This window comes from Salvelinus alpinus, chromosome 3, assembly GCF_045679555.1.
Source record: "Salvelinus alpinus chromosome 3, SLU_Salpinus.1, whole genome shotgun sequence".
NCBI classification, from domain to species: Eukaryota; Metazoa; Chordata; class Actinopteri; order Salmoniformes; family Salmonidae; genus Salvelinus; species Salvelinus alpinus.
This window is the reverse complement of record NC_092088.1, coordinates 56,833,839-56,850,620: the sequence shown is the minus strand read 5'-3', so window position 1 is coordinate 56,850,620 and position 16,782 is coordinate 56,833,839. Positions and strand designations below refer to the sequence as shown.

Below are 16,782 nucleotides of genomic sequence, written 5' to 3'. Positions count from 1 at the left end.
CAAAGTGGCGGTTTTCCACACTGTGGCCCTTTCCAAGGTCTCCTCCTAGGTTTTGTAGAAGTTGGGTATTGGTAATAAACATGGGTCTTTGGACTGCAGTAATGACCCTTGCTTTGCAAACCAAACCATATGATCAAATGCCATCTACCACAATAACCCTCACACCTGGTACTCCCCACTCCCCACAGTCTAGTCTGCTTTCATTTCTCTTCCTGCATTTTGAGGACCTTCTCTTAGTATTGAAGTCAAGGCTGCCTGATTGACTTGACAAACAGGGTCAAATTAAGGGTTGATGGAGTCATCCACACACCTGACTATTGTTTAATACCACTTATTCAGTTTAGCGTATTTTTCAAGCCTCTGTTAGGTCCTACTGTAGCTGTCCTCTCCGTCTTTCAGTAGCGTTCAAGGTGTTCTCTAGCTGGGCTGTCTGTAGCCGTCTAACTCCCCTGCTGTTCAGAACACAGACAGACAGACAGACACAAGGCTCCTGCCCCTGAGCAGAGAGGTATCGTCAGATAGGGCTATCTGGGGAAATCACCTCATCATATCCAGGGAGAGGACAGCACCAGAAGCAGCACACAGTACTGTCACCTCAGATACTACCTCTACAAACAGCCTCTCAGGACACTTTTCCCTGACACGCCCAAAATAACCCTCCGTAATGATGTTATTAACAGTCTGTGATTGCTTTGGCAAAGCGACAGATCCCTTGTTAAGCTCATTGTCCTATGTCTTCTATTCTTCTCCCCCTTCTCTCTTATTGCTGCAGTTGCGACTCCGAGAACCGTTACCTTGGCAACCCCCTCAGAGGAACGTGCTACTGTAAGTATCCCGCCGCTGCAGTCACACCTGAGTCTCCATTGCATCTTTGTCCTCCAGATGTTGCCGTGGTCCTGATCAGTTGCAGCATACCACACATCTGCACATCTCTTTGACCTTTGCCGTGAAGTGAGTTGGCTAAGCAGATGGACGTTTTTAGTCTGTGCCAGGCAGCATGGCAGCAATCGACTGTAGATTTGTCTGGCTCTAAACTTGATTTGAAAGATTTGTAGCAGGAGATGGTAGCAGGGTTTAGAGGGGCTTCTGTCTCCAGATGTCAGTGTCAGACCAGTGGCCTCATTGATTTGACTCATTTGCAGTAAATTGGTGGGTTTTCAAGTTAAAGTACATGGGGGAATATTTGACTCAAAACAGATGTTTGCATCAGCCGGTGGAATTTGGTCCACTGACCAGGGTTGAAAGGGTAGCTGTTTTGGACGAAGTTCAAGTACTGTCCCTTCCAATAGTAATCCTGTTGAGTGTATTCATGCATGAATGTAGTTCTATGAGAGAGGTTGTCAATTGTAACTTTGATGCTAGTAGTCAGAATTGCTTAGGTCAGGAAATCATCAAGTATCCCTTTGTTCAGAACAAATGCAAACATTTTTTGTCGAAGCAATGCTTTCACTTACCTAGTTCAAAACTAACCATGTACTGTACATATACCACACTCTACATGTAGTTTTAACATTTTGTTTCAATAGTTGATATTCAGAGCTATTAAAAAACACGAAACACCCACCATAAAAGAAAACAGTGGACTGTCCTTTAAGTTCTTTAAAGGAAGAAGAGCAACCAGAGCTCTAGAACAACACAACCCTTCACAACATCAAAACACATCCAGATATATAGAAAACAAATCTCTACTGTCAACTATTGAACTAGTACTGTTCTGTATTTGTACTGTCAGATTCTAACCAGCTTTAGAAAGGTTAAGTACATGCACCGGCATCACTCACTGTGTTCCCCACTGTCTTCTGTTGCTCATGACAGATTGTGTCTGTTCAGCTGACTGGCATTATGTCTGAGTAAGGAGGGCACTAGGTGGCACCCTCGCTGTACAGTGTACCCACAGTTACCAGGAGGCAGTGGAGGACGTGGCTGTGTAAATCACTCCCAATCACTATGGTCACTCTGAGAGGTGTCTATTCGCCTATCTCTGTTTGGCTACGGACTGTGTCCCCTGAGCGACATGTCATATCCTGATCGTTCCCCTGCGTCGGTTGAGAGGGTTCAAAGTCATTAGGGAGCAAATGGACAAGCTATCTGCCAGGTCTGTTTGAACATGGCCAAACAAGCACACGGATACTCTAAATGGCACATTAGAAATACATTTGTTTCCTGTGTTCCTTTATCATACGCTATTCTATCAAATAGAAAAGTGGCTGTAAATCATTTATTAGCATGCTATTCAGATCTCACGGTGGACATGGAGGACAAATAAGAGCTCTATTTGAGGTCTGTGAGAAAGTGGGACTGATTTTCATCCTACATGGCATTTCAAATCTCCATAACAGGCAGGGTCATCAGCAAAGCTGTCGTTCACCTCAGAGGACTGAAAGGTCGGCCATGTTTGATGACTGATAGTGTTTTCCATTATGTCACGAGCGCAGAAACTTAGGCTCAAAGGTTAAGCCCCACTTAAGTGCTACAATTATGTCATAACCAATCAAGATTCAAAGCTTTTATCATGTTGTTTTGCTAAAGGCGAGCTATTGTGAGTCAAGCCCTGCCTTTCCTAGAAGCATTACCTGTGCAGATGTGTAGGATTTGTTGGACATGTAGGATGTGCCGATGTGTAAGCTGGGATGTGGATGTGAAGGTTAAAGAGACTAATTGGTCCAATTATGCCTAATGAATCAGGGCGACTGAAGGGTAGAACACACGGCCTTCTGGGAACGGAGTGTGACATCCTCTATTTGAGGGGATTGATGTTTACTTTGCACGTTCATTACATGCTAATTATTTAACCATCTACTAATGTCAATTGTGACAAGGCAGAAATCTAGCACAATGACACTAATAATGATAGTGAGAGTAACGATGATGAGGAATGACATTTTATTAATGGAGATGTTGCTACTGTACTAGTCGAACTACTAGTACTTCTACAACTACTTTATGGCTTCAATATGTACTTCTACTACTAATAATAGTACTTAGTAATTATACTAATGGTAGGCCTAATACTACCTACCATTGGAAACTGATCTAGGTCATTCTTCCAATCAACGTGAAAAATACATTGGATTTGAGAAAAGTATGAAGGGAAAGGGGGAGACCTAATCAGTTGTATAACTGAATGCCTTCAACTGAAATGTGTCTTCCACATTTAACCCCTCATGTGACCAGTACTGTTTTCATCTCATTTCAACCAGAGTTGTAAACATTGAAATTAGGGTAAAACTTCAAATTAAATTATTTGACTTAACCTGACTAACAGGTTGTTACATCAATCTAATATCAACATAATCATCAGAACTATGTATATGTAGAAATTGCGTAGACAAATTCGACATAGAAATTTTTAAAATCTTTTTCATCCTATATTTAATATACTGTATAGTGGGTGGTCTGTGGAATGGCATATACAATGTCAACCACTACTCAACCTCATCATAAATTGATTCATTTACTTAAGTCCAAGTATTTAAGTTGAAATTTTACCATAATATCAATATTTACAATTGTGGTTGAAATGAGATGAAAACAACACATTGATTCCATGTCACAATACGTTGACAAATTACGATGAAACAACGTTGATTCAACCAGTGTGTGCTCAGTGGGTTCCCACTGGAATGTAATCATGGCTGATGCTAATGAGGAAGCTGGTCGTCAGTGGCTGACCAGGTTAGTGTGGGTAATGAGTTGCCCTCACAGTGGATCAGTGTCAGCTAGGAGGCCCTAATGAGAAGGAGCCACCAAGTGTGTCCCACCAGCCCCGCCACACGCCATTACCAGCCTCAAGCTCCTTATCATGAGAGGATCAGGCACTCTGCACTAAACACTATCTGACAGGCACTCTGCGCAGACGCCTAACCAGTGTCAGATAGATACAGTGAGAGAGATACTCTCCCCAGACGCAAGCACGGAGGCTTCTCTGTGCTGATAATCTCTACTTGCTAATTGTAGACTGGCTGTGTAGACTATGGTCTTGAACCTCAGTGTTGTCACGAAGAGTGTCGGTTCGACTCGACTGAGGGAATTATCTCCATATAAACTCATTTTAGTAATACTGAGCAGACAACTTAATTGTACAATAGATGTCTGAGCATTATCAGTCAGGCAGTTGGCACAGACAGATGAGTAGTACCATCAGACAAGCACATGTTCATAGCTATTTTACAGAAGATACCTCCATTATAGGTGGTACTTTACCTGGGGGCCCAGAATAATCAAGGAAACCACTTATTCTGAGCAAGTGTCCTGAGTGTAAATTCTCAATAGCTCGGTTTCCATGCGAATATTCTAAAATCTGCATAAAAACAATATGCGCATTTTCCCACCGGAGCTATGTTTCATGTTGCAGATAAAAGGGTGTGTATGATGATGGTGCACATGAACAGAACTGTTGTGGTTAAATTCCCATGTACCAAATAAAATAAATAACAAATAAATGGGTTTCCAGCGGGTTTTCATCTCTACTGATGGTTTTGTCACAAAATATGTTGTTATATAGCGAATATGTCACGTTCTTGACCTTATTTTCCCTTATTTTGTATTTAGTTAGTATGGTCAGGGCGGGAGTTGGGGTGGGTTGTCTATGTGTGTTTTCTATGTTGGGTTTTTTGTGTTCGGCCTGGTATGATTCTCAATCAGAGGCAGCTGTCAATCGTTGTCCCTGATTGAGAATCATACTTAGGCAGCCGGTGTTTCACGTGTTGTTTGTGGGTGTTTGTCTTCCGTGTATGTAGTTGTGCCACACGGGACTGTTTGTCGGTTAGATTCTCTTTTGCTATTTTGTTTCGTTTAGTGTTCAGTTTATTTATAATAAATATGGACACTTTCCACTCTGCGTTTCTGACGAAGAGGAGGAAATCTGCCGTAACAGAATGTGCCTACTCTGGTCTTGGCATGTGCGCTAAAGCCAGCAGCTTACATATACAATGCAGGTAGGTTAGCCTACATGATGAGATTAATATGGACAAAAGAGTAAGATCATTTTTCATTAGTCAAACGGCAGCCAAGCATTGATCATCATGTCATCAGAATAAGACCCTCAATATTAATTGGATAGGATCATCAAGCTCATCACTGTGCACTTTTCACCACCCTGTGAAGTTCATCGTTTATTTCATCTGTAGCCTGATGAACTGCATGCTTTTCCGAGTCGTAGTGGGAGGACTACACAATATATCATTGCGAGACTCCAAGTTTACCGTATGATGGTTATTATATCAATATTTGCGCATAAAGCCATTTCCACCGCCATTTCTCACAGAATTAATTACAGACATAAAGAAGGGGAAAGGGGATACCTAGTCAGTTGCACAACTGAAATGTTTATTCCACATTTAACCAACCCCTCAAAATCGGAGGTCGACGTTTATTGTTATGAGTCTTGTCCTGGAGGCAGAACTGAACTGGCTATACTGTAAAAATTCACGAAAACAAAAATGTGCTTTTTGGTCTTAATTTAATTTAGGCATTTGGGTTAGCAGGGTGGTTAAGGTTAGGTTGTAGGACTTTGTGGCTGTGCCAGCTAATGACCACTATGCAGAGCTGCCTCCAGAACAAGATTCATGACGAAAAACTCTAACCTGCACAAAAAGGACACACCTTGTTGTTAAATTTTTTTATCCGACATGTACTTTACTTGCGTAAAAAGGTTGGATGGAAACCTGGTTATTGGTGTTCTTTTTGAGGAAAAAAAAGTTTAACTAATTGCTTTCCCTCTGTACTAATGCTATACATGCATTTATTTGTCTTTGGAGAAAGTGTTTCAAATGCAAGGTAATGAATAGTAACAGGCATTAAATGAAATCTCCAAGTGCATCCTGTATCGCTGATGTTGAATAGGGCATCATGCTGTTTCAACTTACTGGATGCAGACTTCTAAATATGAAATGACTTTACAGGTGAGATTTTGCTCTTTCTTTTAGATTCTGAATAAAGTTACACAGTATGCTAATACCATGACTTGTCTATAGCAACTTTAGTCTTGTGTAGCTCATTTGATGCTTACATTGCCAAATTTAAGTTATCTTTGTAAGGTAAAATGTGTGCCCAATGAACATGTTGACCTTTATGTAATGTATGCAAATAATTTAGATTATCCGAGGGGAAATTGTTTTGTTATTTCTCTGATGGGAGTTTTAATTTGCACTTGTTGCTTTTGCATCACAGTGGCAAATATTATATCAGGCATGAAATCTAACATATTGAAAAATGTTAGATGTTGAAAAGGATTGTGCAACTTGACAAGTCTTCCACTGCATAATGTCATTGTTTTCAGCAGGGATTATTTGAGTGGGCACGGCATTTGTCTAAGTATACTGTACATTAATAAGCACCATACACTGGTACCAAACACCCTAGAAACCTCACAATGTCCCTTTTTGAATTTCTCTGCACTTCTGTGTCCTCTTTACAGAGCATGTAGAACTGTTTGAAGTTTACTGAAGACCCTTATGGGATAAACAACACACAGCAACGTGTGTGCCCGAAGCGGGATGGAGAAAGAGTCACGCATTGGCTTTGATCTGATATCTGCTAATTCCTTTAATTCGGCATGGCGACTAAACAAAACGCAACTATTTGTCGAACATAATTTCCTTTCGTCTCGCTAAGGCTTGAAATGTGCGTTCTGAAAGGAAGTCAAATGAAGTCCTCTCTGAACTCAGCAGGAGTATTTTTTGTCGAGTTAGAACGATGATAAACAATTGTTTGTTCTTCTCACGTGGCTGATAAACAGCAGTTCATAGAAGCCGTGAAATGGGGAAGTGAATGGCACAGTGTGAGCTTCTGAGACAGACAGAAGTGCATTCAGCTGTCATTGACTAACTATGAAGATGGTATTTCCTCATAGTGTTTGGTTGTGATGGTCATTGTGTTTATAGGCTTCGCAGGATGCACAACTCCAGTCCACAAGGACTGTATCCCTGCGTTTTCAAATGGTCCCTGGCACTGAATTGGTGAGTTCATATCATTGAATGCCCAGAGAGTGCACATACCTGGCCTCCTATGTCTGATCAAATTGCAAAAAAGGAAAACCAGCAGGACCTGCAACCACTTGAGGACCGGAGTTCAGTTGTGCATTGGGTTGCACATTTTGGGGAATATTCAAAGGTGGAAACTTGCCGTGGGAATTAACGGGAATATGTGGGAATTAACGGGAATATATGGGAATTAACAGGAATATATGGGAATTAACGGAAATATTATGCAAATTAATATTAATACCATTTAAATGTAGATGTTTTTTATATTGGATATATTTACCATATATGGAGACAGAAACATAAACCTTTTTTTAGACATAATTGCAAATGATTAAATCCTTCCAATAGAAATAAAAATAAACATTTTAGTTACGAATTAAACTTTAATTAAATTACTTGACTCTTCACATGGGATGATTTCACTGAACAACAAAAGAAAGGGAATATTGAATGATCCCCAATGATCCATCGCATCTCCCAAAAATGTTTTCAACATATATCTGTAAAATTATAGTCTAGAAACTAAAGCTTTGGTTGTCTTCCGCTCAGGCTTCCATGTCTTCTCCCTGGACCTCCTCAATGTCCACCTCTTGAACATCAGACTCTGAGGCCTCATCTTCACTGTCACTTTCCAACCTTGTTGAGGATGGATTGTTGTCAGGCTCAAAAAGCCTCAAATTTCCCTGGATGGCCACCAAATTTTCAACCCTTGTATTGGTCAGCCTGTTGTGTGCTTTGGTGTGTGTGTGTTCCCAAACAAGGACCAGTTGCGCTCTGAGGTGGCTGATGTTGGTGGGATTTGGAGGATGATGGAGGCAACAGGGGAAAGAGCCTCAGATCCACAAATTCCCTTCCACCAGGTGGCTGATGAGATATGTTGGCACGACTGCCATATTGCATCTCCATCCCAAAGCCCTTGCTTGGAAGTGTACTTCGCCAGACTGCCAAGAAACTTGCCCTCATCCAGGCCAAGGTGGAGAGACACAGTAGTGATGACACCATGGGCCTTGTTGATCTCTGCACCAGAGAGGATGCTCTTGCTAGCATACTTGGGGTCCAACATGTACGCTGCGGCGTGTATGGGCTTCAGGCAGAAATCTTCACGCTTTTCCATGTTTTTCAGAACTGCAGTTTCTTCTTCTGCAGTACGGATTTCTTCTCTTACATCTGCAAGCAGAGTATGAACATCAGACAGGATGCATTGTCTCCCTCAATCCCTGCAATGGCTACTGCTATAGGTTTCAGGAGTTTCAGGCTGCTTACCACACTCTCCCAAAATACATCATCCAGGAGGATCCTCTTGATGGGGCTGTCCATATCGGCAGACTGTGATATGACCATTTCTTGGAGAGACACCTTCCCCTCCAGGAGACTGTCAAACATGATGACAACACCACCACAACGGGTGTTGCTGGGCAGCTTCAATGTGGTGCTCTTATTCTTCTCACTTTGCTTGGTGAGGTAGATTGCTGCTATAACTTGATGACCCTTCACAAACCATTTCCTTGGCTCTCTTGTAGTGTATCCATTGTTTTCAGTGCCATAATGTCCTTGAGGAGCAGATTCAATGCATGAGCAGCACAGCCAATGGGTGTGAAGTGAGGGTAGGACTCCTCCACTTTAGACCAAGCAGCCTTCATGTTCGCAGCATTATCTGTCACCAGTGAAAATACATTCTGTGGTCCAGGGTCATGGATGACTGCCTTCAGCTCATCTGCAATGCTTCTGCAAACCTTCCTGCAACCGGCCTCACCCATTGTGGTACGGATCTGCAATTTATTTAACTTTATAACTGGAACCTCCGTCAGAAGCTAGCCATTAGCAGCTAGCCAGCTAATTAGCTGCTAGCTATTTAGTCATTGTTAGCCACTGCTAGCGGTCTTTACCTTTAGCTCAGACACCAGCCTCTTTAGCCCGGATAATACCTGCCAGTCTGCTCAGTGCGATATCAGACCTGAGCATATCGGACTGCTTTTCTCCACTACATCACCGGATTCCTGCCGCAAGCTCTGGACCATTACACTGGATCATCGCAGCTAACTAGCTGCTACCGAGTGGCTATTGTGGCTAACACTCTTGGCCAGAAGCAAGCACCAGTTAGCCTCGAGCTAGCCTCCTGCTAGGCCCATCTCCCGGCTAGCCAACAAAGTACACCAACTACAATACCTCTCTTGCCAATTGGCCTGGACTCTTTGTCGACACGGAGCCCCGCTGATCCATCACGACTGCTGGTCTGCTGACGTAATTTGTCCGATGTGCTCTCAATCGGCCTCTGCGTCGTGGATGTCGGTGAAGACCCATCTGCTAGCCCCGGTTTGCTAGCTTTCTGAACGCCGTGTCTCCCACTCGCCTAGCGTAGTAACGCCTAGCGTAGTAACGACTACCGAACGGCTCCCTGTTTCATCTATTGCTGCTCATTGGACGCTATGATCGCTCAGATACACAGCTGATGCCTGCTGGACTGTTCTTTTAACACGGTACTTCATTTTGTTTATCTGTTGGCCCCAGCCTCGAACTCAGGCCCTGTGTGTAGCTAACTGACCCGCTCTGCCCATTCATCGCCATTTATCCATTGTTGTTGTATTAGCTGTTTACCCGTTGCTGTCTTACCTGTTGTTCTCTTAGCTCTCCCAATCAACACATGGTTGCTTTTTGCCTCTCTCTAATGTCAATATGCCTTGTATACTGTTGTTTAGGGTAGCTCTCATTATTTTATTTTACTGCGGAGCCCCTAGTCCCGCTCAACATGCAGTAGATAGCTCCTTTGTCCTACCCCCCACACATGCGGAGACCTCACCTAACTTAACTGGTGCCTCCAGAGATGCAACCTCTCTCATCGTCACTCAATCCCTAGGTTTACCTCCTCTGTACTCACACCCTACCATACCCTTCTCTGTACGTTATGCCCTGAATCTATCCTACCACGCCCAGAAATCTGCTTCTTTTATTCTCTGTTCCCAACGCACTAGACGACCAGTTCATATAGCTTTTAGCCGTACCCTCATTCTACCTTCTCCTCTGTTCCTCTGGTGATGTAGAGGTTAACCCAGGTCCTGTGTGTCCCCAGGCGCTCTCATTTGTTGACTTCTGTAACCGCCAACCCTGATGTCCTAGCCGTGTCTGAATCCTGGCTTAGGAAGGCCACCAAAAATTCTGAAATTTCCATCCCGAACTACAACATTTTCCATCAAGATAGAACTGCTAAAGGGGGCATAGTTGCAATCTACTGCAGAAATAATTTGCAGAGTTCTGTCATACTATCCAGGTCTATGCCCAAACAGTACAATCCTAAATCCGTAAACATGGGCACCCTCATAGATATCATCCTGACCAACTTGCCCTCTAAATACACTTCTGCTGTTTTCAAGCAGGATCTCAGCGATCACTGCCTCATTGCCTGCGTCCGTTACGGGTCTGCGGTCAAACGACCACTCCTCATCACTGTCAAACGCTCCCTAAAACACTTCTTGAGCAGGCCTTTCTAATTGACCTGGTCCGGGTATCCTGGAAGGATATTGACCTCATCCCATCAGTAGAGGATGCCTGGTTGTTAATTAAAAGTGCCTTCCTCACCATCCTAAATAAGCATGCCTCTTTCAAAAAATGTAGAACTAAGAACAGATATAGCCCTTGGTTCACTCCAGACTTGACTGCCCTTGACCAGCACAAAACATCATGTGGCGTACTGCACTAGAATCAAATAGTCCCCGCGATATGCAACTTTTCAGGGAATTCAGGAACCAATATACACAGTCAGTTAGGAAAGCAAAGGCTAGCTTTTTCAAACAGACATTTGCATCCTGCAGCACTAATTCCAAAAGGTTTGGGACACTGTAAAGCCCATGGAGAATAAGAGCACCTCCTCCCAGCTGCCCACTTATCTCAATAAGCAATTCTCTACGGCTGGCCATGCTTTCCACATGGCTACCCCAACCCCAACCAACAGCTCTGCACCCCCCGCAGCAACTGGCCCAAGCCCCCCCCCCCCCCCCGCTTCTCCTTCACCCAAATCCAGAGAGCTGCAAAATCTGGATCCCTACAAATCAGCTGGGCTAGACAATCTGGACCCTCTCTTCCTAAAATTATCCGCCACCATTGTTGCAACCCCTATTACTAGTCTGTTCAACTTCTCTTTCGTGTCATCTGAGATTCCTAAAGATTGGAAAGCGGCCGCAGTCATCCCCCTCTTCAAAGGGGTAGACACTCTAGACCCAAACTGTTACAGACCTATATCCATCCTGCCCTGCCTTTCTAAAGTCTTCGAAAGCCACGTTAACAAACAGATCACCAACCATATTGAATCCCACCGTACCTTCTCCACTATGCAATCTGGTTTCCGAACTGGTCACTGGTGCACCTCAGCCACACTCAAGGTCCTAAACGATATCATAACCGGCATCGATAAAAGACAGTACTGTGCAGCCGTCTTCATCGACTTGGCCAAGGCTTTCGACTTTGTCAATCCCCGTATTCTTATCGGCAGACTCAACAGCCTTGGTTTCTCTAATGACTGCCTCGCCTGGTTCACTGCAACTTCTCAGATCGATTTGACACCATGAACTCTGAGGGCCTGTTGTCCGGACCTCTGGCAGTCTCTATGGGGGTGCCACAGGGTTCAATTCTTGGGCCGACTCTTTTCTCTGTATATATCAATGGTGTCGCTCTTGCTGCGGGTGATTCTTTGATCCACTTCTATGCAGATGCCACCATTCTGTATACTTCTGGCCCTTCTGTGTTAACTAACCTCCAGACTCCAGACCTCCAAAAGGGCTTCAATGCCATACAACACTCCTTCTGTGGTCTCCAACTGCTCTTAAATGCTAGTAAAACGAAATGCATGCTCTTCAACCGATCGCTGTTCGCACCCGCCCGCCCGACTAGCATCACTACTCTGGACGGTTCTGACTTAGAATATGTGGACAATTATAAATACCTAGGTCTCTGGCTAGACTGTAAACTTTCCTTCCAGACTCATATTAAACATCTCCAATCCAAAATTAAATCTAGAATCGGCTTCCTATTTCGCAACAAAGTTTCCTTCACTAATGCTGCCAAAGAACACAAAGGCAACCTGCCCAAATGACTACAGACCCGTAGCACTCGCGTCCGTAGCCATGAAGTGCTTTGAAAGGTTGGTAATGGCTCACATCAACACCATTATCCCAGAAACCCTAGACCCACTCCAATTTGCATACCTCCCAAACAGATCCACAGATTATGTAATCTCTATTGCACTCCACACTGCCCTTTCCCACCTGGACAAAAGGAACACTTATGTGAGAATGCTATTCATTGACTACAGCTCAGCGTTCAACACCATACTACTCTCAAAGCTCATCACTAGCTATGGACCCTGGGACTAAACACTTCCCTCTGCAACTGGATCCTGGACTTCCTGATGGGCCGCCCCCAGGTGGTGAGGGTAGGTAGCAACACATTTGCCACGCTGATCCTCAACACTGGAGCTCTCCCTCCTGTACTCCCTGTTCACCCACGACTGCATGACCAGGCACGACTCCACCATCATTAAGTTTGCAGACGACACAACAGTGGTAGGCCTGATCAACGACGAGACAGCCTATAGGGAGGAGGTCAGAGATCTGGCCGGGTGGTGCCAGAATAACAACCTATCCCTCAACGTAACCAAGACTAAGGAGATGATTGTGGACTACAGGAAAAGGAGGACCGAGCACGCCCCATTCTCATCAACGCGGCTGTAGTGGAGCAGGTTGAGAGCTTCAAATTCCTTGGTGTCCACATCAACAACAAACTAGAATGGTCCAAACACACCAAGACAGTGGTGAAGAGGGCACGGCAAAGCCTATTCCCCCTCAGGAAACTAAAAAGATTTGGCATGGGCCCTGAGATCCTCAAAAGGTTCTACAGCTGCAATATCGAGAGCATCCTGACTGGTTGCATCACTGCCTGGTACGGCAATTGCTCGGCCTCTGACCGCAAGGCACTACAGAGGGTAGTGTGTGCGGCCCAGTACATCACTGGGGCTAAGCTGCCTGCCTTCCAGGACCTCTACACCAGGCGGTGTCAGAGGAATGCCCTAAAAATGGTAAAATACCTCAGCCACCCCAGTCATAGACTGTTCTCTCTACTACCGCATGGCAAGCGGTACCGGAGTGCCAAGTCTAGGACAAAAAGGCTTCTCAACAGTTTTTACTCCCAAGCCATAAGACTCCTGAACAGGTAATCAAATGGCTACCCGGACTATTTGCATTGTGTTCCCCACCCCACCCAACCCTCCCCCAACCCGGCTTTTTACGCTGCTGCTACTCTCTGTTTATCATATATGCATAGTCACTTTAACTATACATTCATGTACATACTACCTCAATTGGGCCGACCAACCAGTGCTCCCACACATTGGCTAACCGTGCTATCTGCATTGTGTCCCACCCACCACCCACCAACCCCTCTTTTACGCTACTGCTACTCTCTGTTCATCATATATGCATATTCACTTTAACCATATCTACATGTACATACTACTTCAAATCAGCCTGACTAACCGGTGTCTGTATGTAGCCTTGCTACTTTTATAGCCTCGCTACTGTATATATCCTGTCTTTTTACTGTTGTTTTATTTCTTTACCTACCTATTGTTCACCTCATACCTTTCTTGCACTATTGGTTAGAGCCTGTAAGTAAGCATTTCACTGTAAGGTCTACCTACACCTGTTGTATTCGGCGCACGTGACACTTTGATTTGATTTGAAACAAACCCTCGTAAAACTGACTATCCTACCGATCCTTGACTTCAGCGATGTCATTTACAAAATAGCCTCCAACACTACTCAGCAAATTGGATGCAGTCTATCACAGTGCCATCCGTTTTGTCACCAAAGCCCCATATTCTACCCACCACTGCGATCTGTATGCTCTCGTTGGCTGGTCCTCACTTCTTATTTGTCGCCAAACCCACTGGCTCCAGGTCATCTATAAGTCTTTGCTAAGTAATGCTCCGCCTTATCTCAGCTCACTCGTCACCATAGCAACACCCACTTGTACCAACACCCACTTGCACCAACAGGTATATTTCACTGGTCATCCCCAAAGCCAACACCTTCTTTGGCTGCCTTTCCTTCCAGTTCTCTGCTGCCAATGACTGGAACGAATTGCAAAAATCACTGAAGTTGGAGACTTATATCTCCCTCACTAACTTTAATCATCAGCTGTCAGAGCAGCTTATCAATCGCTGCAGCTATACACAGCCCATCTGTAAATAGCCCTACCAACTACCTTCCTCATCCCCATATTTGTTTTAGTTTTTCTGCTCTTTTGCACACCAGTATTTCTACATGCACATCCTCATCTGCACATCTATCACTCCAGTGTTCATAGCTAAATTGTAATTACTTCGCCACTATGGCCTATTTATTGACTTACCTCCTTACTTCATTTGCACACACTGTATACAGATTTTCGATTGTATTATTGACTGTTTGTTTATCCCATGTGTAACTCTGTGTTGTTTTTGTCGCACTGCTTAGCTTTATCTTGGCCAGGTCGCAGTTGTAAATGAGAACTTGTTCTCAACTGGCCTACCTGGTTAAATAAAGGTGAAATTAAAAAAAGAAAGCATGTCTGGTTGGAGGTGTGTATGCTGGGCGAAGAACATTCAGAAATCTCTTCCAATACATTGTCTGTGAGCATCAGGGGTGAACCAGTTGCACACACAGCTAGAGCAAGACATTCATCAGCATTTCTCTGACTACGTTCCTCCTTTGAGTAAAAAAAAACCTTCTGATTCCAGGAGGACCATGAGCTGTTGCTATCGATATGGTGTCTGATTCATCATTTTCACCTTGAATAGAAGTAGAGGGACTTTTGTCAGAGGTTGCTTGTTGTGAGGGCTGAGGGAACTTTATGCACTTGGCCAGATGATTCTGCATCTTTGTTGCATTCTTCACATATGATTTGGCACAGTATTTGCAAATGTACACAGCTTTTCCTTCTGCATTAGCTGCAGTGAAATGTATCCACACATCCGGTAGTGCCCGTGTCATTTTCCTGTAAAGATTAGAAAAAATGAGTAAAAAAACCCAAATACAATTCCATGTACAGATAAATAGTTAAGCAGTTAGATTAAACAACAACTTTGTAAGATACATGTTTTAAAATGAAACATGTATGGAAACTAATGAATTAACACTCCTCAGTTAGCAGGCTCAAGCAAGCTAAAACCCACATGGTAGCAAAAACTAACTAGCAGAAATTGTTAACAAGTTAGAAATTATTTAAACACACTTTGCTGTAGGCTACTATTTACTAGTTAACAAAAAATCATGTATGTCATATAAAATATATTCACCCCACCCAATATTGTAATCAAGACTTACCAGAAATCATGTAGTCCTTGGCTCAGACAGTGTAGTTGCGTGTGCTCAATCTCATTAGTGTGCAAGATCTTTAGAATCAGCTGTACATGTGATGGAAGAATGCACTGTGCATGCAGAGGGTTGCAATTCCATTGAATGGGAATAGTTTAACCAGAATATCCCATAAGACCTAGAAGTGCCTTATGTGTATCCCACAAAAAAGCTTCACTGTTAAAGGCTAACTTTTTTGATGAATTTAAGCAAAATTCCTCAAATTCCGGGGCTTAACTTCCCATGGAAAATTTCCAGTGAAAAAGGTTTCCGACCCTTTGCAACCCTAGTTGTGCACCCCTGGTGGAACCTGAACTCCTCTGAATAGTTAATAACAGTGATCTGAAGGGGTTAGTGAACTGTCCTGCTGAGCATATTGACAATCCAATAGAGACCGTCTCCCACATGGCTCCTCCTAGACAGTACCCTTTGAATCAAGGGCTGTCTTCTGAATGGAATCAGACAAGGTGACCTTCCTAGAGTCCTGCTGTGGTCCAGATGGTAAATGTTCCAAATCCCAGCATTACAGCCCATTGTGGCTCAGACAATGAGGCCCTGTCATTGAATAGGACAAACGTTTATAAAAATAGAACGGGCATTGAATCCCGGTGAATACTTTCTATTAGCCGTACACCCATGTCATATTGATCTTCCTCTACTCTTGTTTCCTAGTACAGCTTGTGATGATTGAAATACTGCATTATTGATATGAAAAGGAAGGCAGTCACTTGCACTTGTTGTGGTCTGATTCCTGGGCAACTCTTCCGACGGGAGTTGTTCTGACTGTGTGTCCCTGCACTTTAAGAATACATCCCTAATCTTCTGTTTGTCTCTCTGTCCCTGCAGACAACCTGCTGATTGACTATCAGTTCACCTTCAGCCTTCTCCAGGAGGATGACCACCACTACACCGCCATCAACTTCATGGCCACCCCTGAACAGGTCAGTAACCACACAGAGGCCTCTCTCAGTCATCCTGAGGGACGGTCTCATGTAGCCTTTCTGTTATATATATCATGCATCGATTATGTAAAGAAGAGAAAACCCACATAAGTATTATTCCAAGTCATCATAATGTTGGTTTGGAATACATGTGTTCGACCTCGTTTTGTGGTCATATTTTACAGAGCAACAAGAACTTGGACATGTCGATCAATGCATCCAACAACTTTAATCTCAACATCACCTGGTCTATTGGATCAACAGGTAACTTGTCTTAGCTGATCATTTTGCCATAGTTTGGATCGGTATGTGCTGTAGTAAATGTCAATGTTTATTTGACTGTTTGACAACATTGATTCTGACTGACCACCTAGCTACGGCGGATATAACCCATTCAGCATCATACAGTGCACTACAGAATCCATTGTAGGACATTTTAATACTGTACTAGTTACCTGGGATGGTAAAAATAAA

The 16,782-nt window shown here is 43.6% G+C and overlaps 1 protein-coding gene across 3 annotated transcripts in view; it reads left to right on the top strand.

Annotated features, from left to right (window-relative positions):
- The window catches only part of LOC139570983 (attractin-like protein 1), a 352,370-nt gene that overhangs the window by 156,029 nt on the left and 179,559 nt on the right, over positions 1 to 16,782 (top strand). For all 3 annotated transcript variants that reach the window (XM_071393395.1, XM_071393394.1, XM_071393396.1), the window contains 3 exons: positions 773 to 825; positions 16,214 to 16,308; positions 16,494 to 16,572. In XM_071393395.1, the coding sequence (XP_071249496.1) occupies positions 773 to 825; positions 16,214 to 16,308; positions 16,494 to 16,572 (227 nt within the window). The remainder of the gene's footprint in view (positions 1 to 772; positions 826 to 16,213; positions 16,309 to 16,493; positions 16,573 to 16,782) is intronic.